General features: G+C 50.9%; 1 protein-coding gene across 1 annotated transcript; it reads left to right on the top strand.

Moving 5' to 3' along the window:
- Positions 1–817: 817 nt before the first annotated feature.
- On the top strand, positions 818–1,927 carry LOC147959009 (uncharacterized). Its single transcript, XM_087532409.1, has 2 exons — positions 818–1,511; positions 1,650–1,927. The coding sequence occupies exons 1-2, from the start codon at positions 818–820 to the stop codon at positions 1,925–1,927; spliced, it is 972 nt and encodes a 323-aa protein (XP_087388535.1).
- Positions 1,928–3,007: the final 1,080 nt, after the last annotated feature.

Here is a 3,007-nt window from a genome sequence, read left to right on the forward strand (position 1 = left end):
GTACCGCTAATTCGTTAGTCGTTACGCAGTTTGCATATTAGTATGATAAGAGAGACCGATAAAAACGTACAGTACGCACTAGTAGTAAGATGGCGTCGAATCCTGAATTTCGCTCACCCTTCCCTAGCCATACATGCTCTTGAACTGGATCGACTGCCAACCACCCAACCATAATCAAATCTTTCTACTGCTTCTCCTCTGATATGTCGATCTTAAGTCGTGATTTAACGGATCACTACACACAGGTAGAGTCCGCTGCACACTTTTAACACTAGACGTACACGAGAGATCTAGATTGTACGTCCAACTGTAAGCTACTAGTAATAAGTCCAACTCCACCGCGCGCGTCCGTTTAAGATAAAACGAACAAATAGCGCGGCCGAGCGCGCTGTCTCAAACAGACAAATGTCCGGATTTCGTCCGTTTCGACCCATTCCCGACCCAAACTTGCGCTCGGTTTGGGGTGAAACGGACGCGCGCGGACGGTCTGGACGCACGCCCTTGTCCCCCGTGGCCCGCCTGTCAGGGACACTAGCAGTCCCTCCGCTCCCAACGCTTACACTCTCTCTCCTGCCCTGTCCTGCCATCGGCACCGCCGCTATTCTCGGGCCGCCTCCTCACCACACAGCCCCGGCTGTCCCTACCAAACCACGTCTCGACATGGCCGCCACCACGCCCGCGCTTTGGCCGTAGTTTTGGCCATCGATCGGAGGTTTGGCCGTCGTTGTCTTTGCAGGTCGCAGAGGGGACACGACCGCCGGCGACCTACCACGGCGGCCTCGGCAGCTTCCAACGAGAGCTCTAGAGTGGCCAGTAGATGGTCGGCAACCACCCCTGCTGCGTCGAGGTGATCATCGTGGCCTCTTCGCCACCACGACTGCAAGGTGTTCGACATTTTGCCCACAAAGGTATGGACAGTGGAGACGAGTTTTTCTTCCATCACTTCCTTTGTTTATCGGACGATTCGTCGTCGGATGATGAAGATCTTGTGGTGGCTGCACTGGTCGTTCACGACCACATTCAGCGGCAGCTTCCTCGGTACAGGGGGTCAGTCCCTGGCTATGCTCCCAACGTGAACCGCAACAGGGAGAGAGGCCACACCATGCTCTATGCCGATTACTTTACCAACACCCCGCTCTTCAAGCCGGATAAATTCCGTCGCCATTTTCGAATGGCAAGGCATGTGTTCAATCGTATCCGATGGGGAGTGGTTGCTCATGACCCATACTTCGAGTGCAAGACGAATGCCCTTGACAAGCTTGGATTCTCCTCTTACCAGAAATGCACCGCGGCCATCCGCATGCTTGCATATGGAATTCCAGGTGATCTGATGAATGAGTATGTGTATATGAGTGAGACAACATGTCTGATGTCAATGTACAAGTTCTGCCAGGCTGTGATCGAGGTGTTTGGCCCAGAGTACTTGAGGCAGCAAACTGCCGCTGATACGGAGAGATTGTTGGCGACCAACGCAGCTAGAGGCTTTCCAGGCATGCTCGGCAACATAGATTGTATGCACTGGGAGTGAAAGAACTGTCCATTTGCTTGGCAGGGCCAGTACAAGGGGCATGTCAACGGGTGCACTGTCATATTAAAAGCGGTGGCATCGCAGGATCTTTGGATATGGCATTCTTTCTTCGGCGTGGCAGGTTCTCACAATGATATCAACGTGCTGCAGCATTCTCCAGTCTTCGCGAGGCTTGCAGAAGGCTACTCCCCACCTGTCAACTTTGAGATCAACGGCCACCAGTACAACAAGGGATACTATCTAGCTGATGGTATATATCCTCAGTGGTCAACTTTTGTGAAGACAATCTCAAAACCCCAAGGTGAGAAGAGAAAGAGATTTGCCCAAATGCAAGAGAGTGTTAGAAAGGATGTGGAATGTGCTTTTGGTGTGCTTCAATCACGGTGGGGTATCGTTTGAAACCCTGCACTGTCATGGGATGAAAGGAAGCTTTGGGAGGTGATGACTACTTGTGTGATCATGCACAACATGATCGTCGAGGACGAGCGTGATGAGAGTATCTTCGACCAAGGATTTGATTATCAAGGTGAAATATTCAGCCCCTGCACCAAGACCTGGCCACATTTGAACAGTTTGTCCAATTCCACCGTGAGATGTGTGATTGGCACACTCATTTGAATCTTCAAAATGACTTGGTTGAGCACGTGTGGGATCACATTGGCAACCAATAGATATATTGGTCCATTTTATGTGCAGTCAAGACAATTTCGATTTGGTTGTAAAACTTTTATTAAAGACAATTTCAATTGGGTTGTAAAACTATTTTAATTTTCAAACAAATGGGTTGTAAAACTAGTTTTGATGAAAATATGAGCATTTATTGGCCCTAACGGACATGATGGGGCAAAGGGATGCGGCCGCGCGTTGGGCGCACGGCCACTGCATCCCAGGACACGCCCTGACACGCCCCCATTGCCCTACCCAAACGGACAGAAACCGGACAAAACAGACGTCTGTTTGAGGTCGTGCGGTGAAGTTGGCCTAAGCAAGGTGAAACATGAGAGCGGATGTCCTACACGCAGCGGCAGCTGCACGCAGATATCCAGCCGCTGCTCCAGGCGATGTGATCTGCGCATTAAGAGAAAAGGGGACATACATCAGTCCATAGTTACGAAATACCCGAGTCCACATTGGTCTAGTGGACTCGTCGGGTACACATCTGACGCAAAGGACCTGACATGCAGAGTGTGTAATTATAGGTGTCCGGAAGGGACCTGGCTTGTAGCAGGTGGGGGAACATGACCCGATTGTCAACAACAGCGGTGGTGGGGCCGCACCATGCACGCATGTAGAGGCGCGTCCTCTGGTGGCTAAATTTTGTGTTTTGACCCTTTTCTGAAACCTATTCGAGATTTGACCTTAGTTTGAATTTTTTTTTGAGATCTGACCCTTTTGCTACCGCCAGGGACCATGGCGGTATGGTATAACAGCCTACCGCCAGGGACCATGGCGGTAGGGTATAACAGCCTACCGCCAAGG

Source organism: Triticum urartu, chromosome 7A, assembly GCF_056163025.1.
Source record: "Triticum urartu cultivar PI428250 chromosome 7A, HENAU_Tu73, whole genome shotgun sequence".
Lineage (NCBI taxonomy): Eukaryota > Viridiplantae > Streptophyta > Magnoliopsida > Poales > Poaceae > Triticum > Triticum urartu.

Bases quoted from the DNA above. Each gene is read 5' to 3' on its own strand.
- LOC147959009 (XM_087532409.1), top strand. From the start codon at position 818: ATGGTCGGCAACCACCCCTGCTGCGTCGAGGTGATCATCGTGGCCTCT. The intron at 1,512-1,649 runs GTATGCACTGGG...TCGGCGTGGCAG, and splicing joins CATGCTCGGCAACATAGATT to GTTCTCACAATGATATCAAC.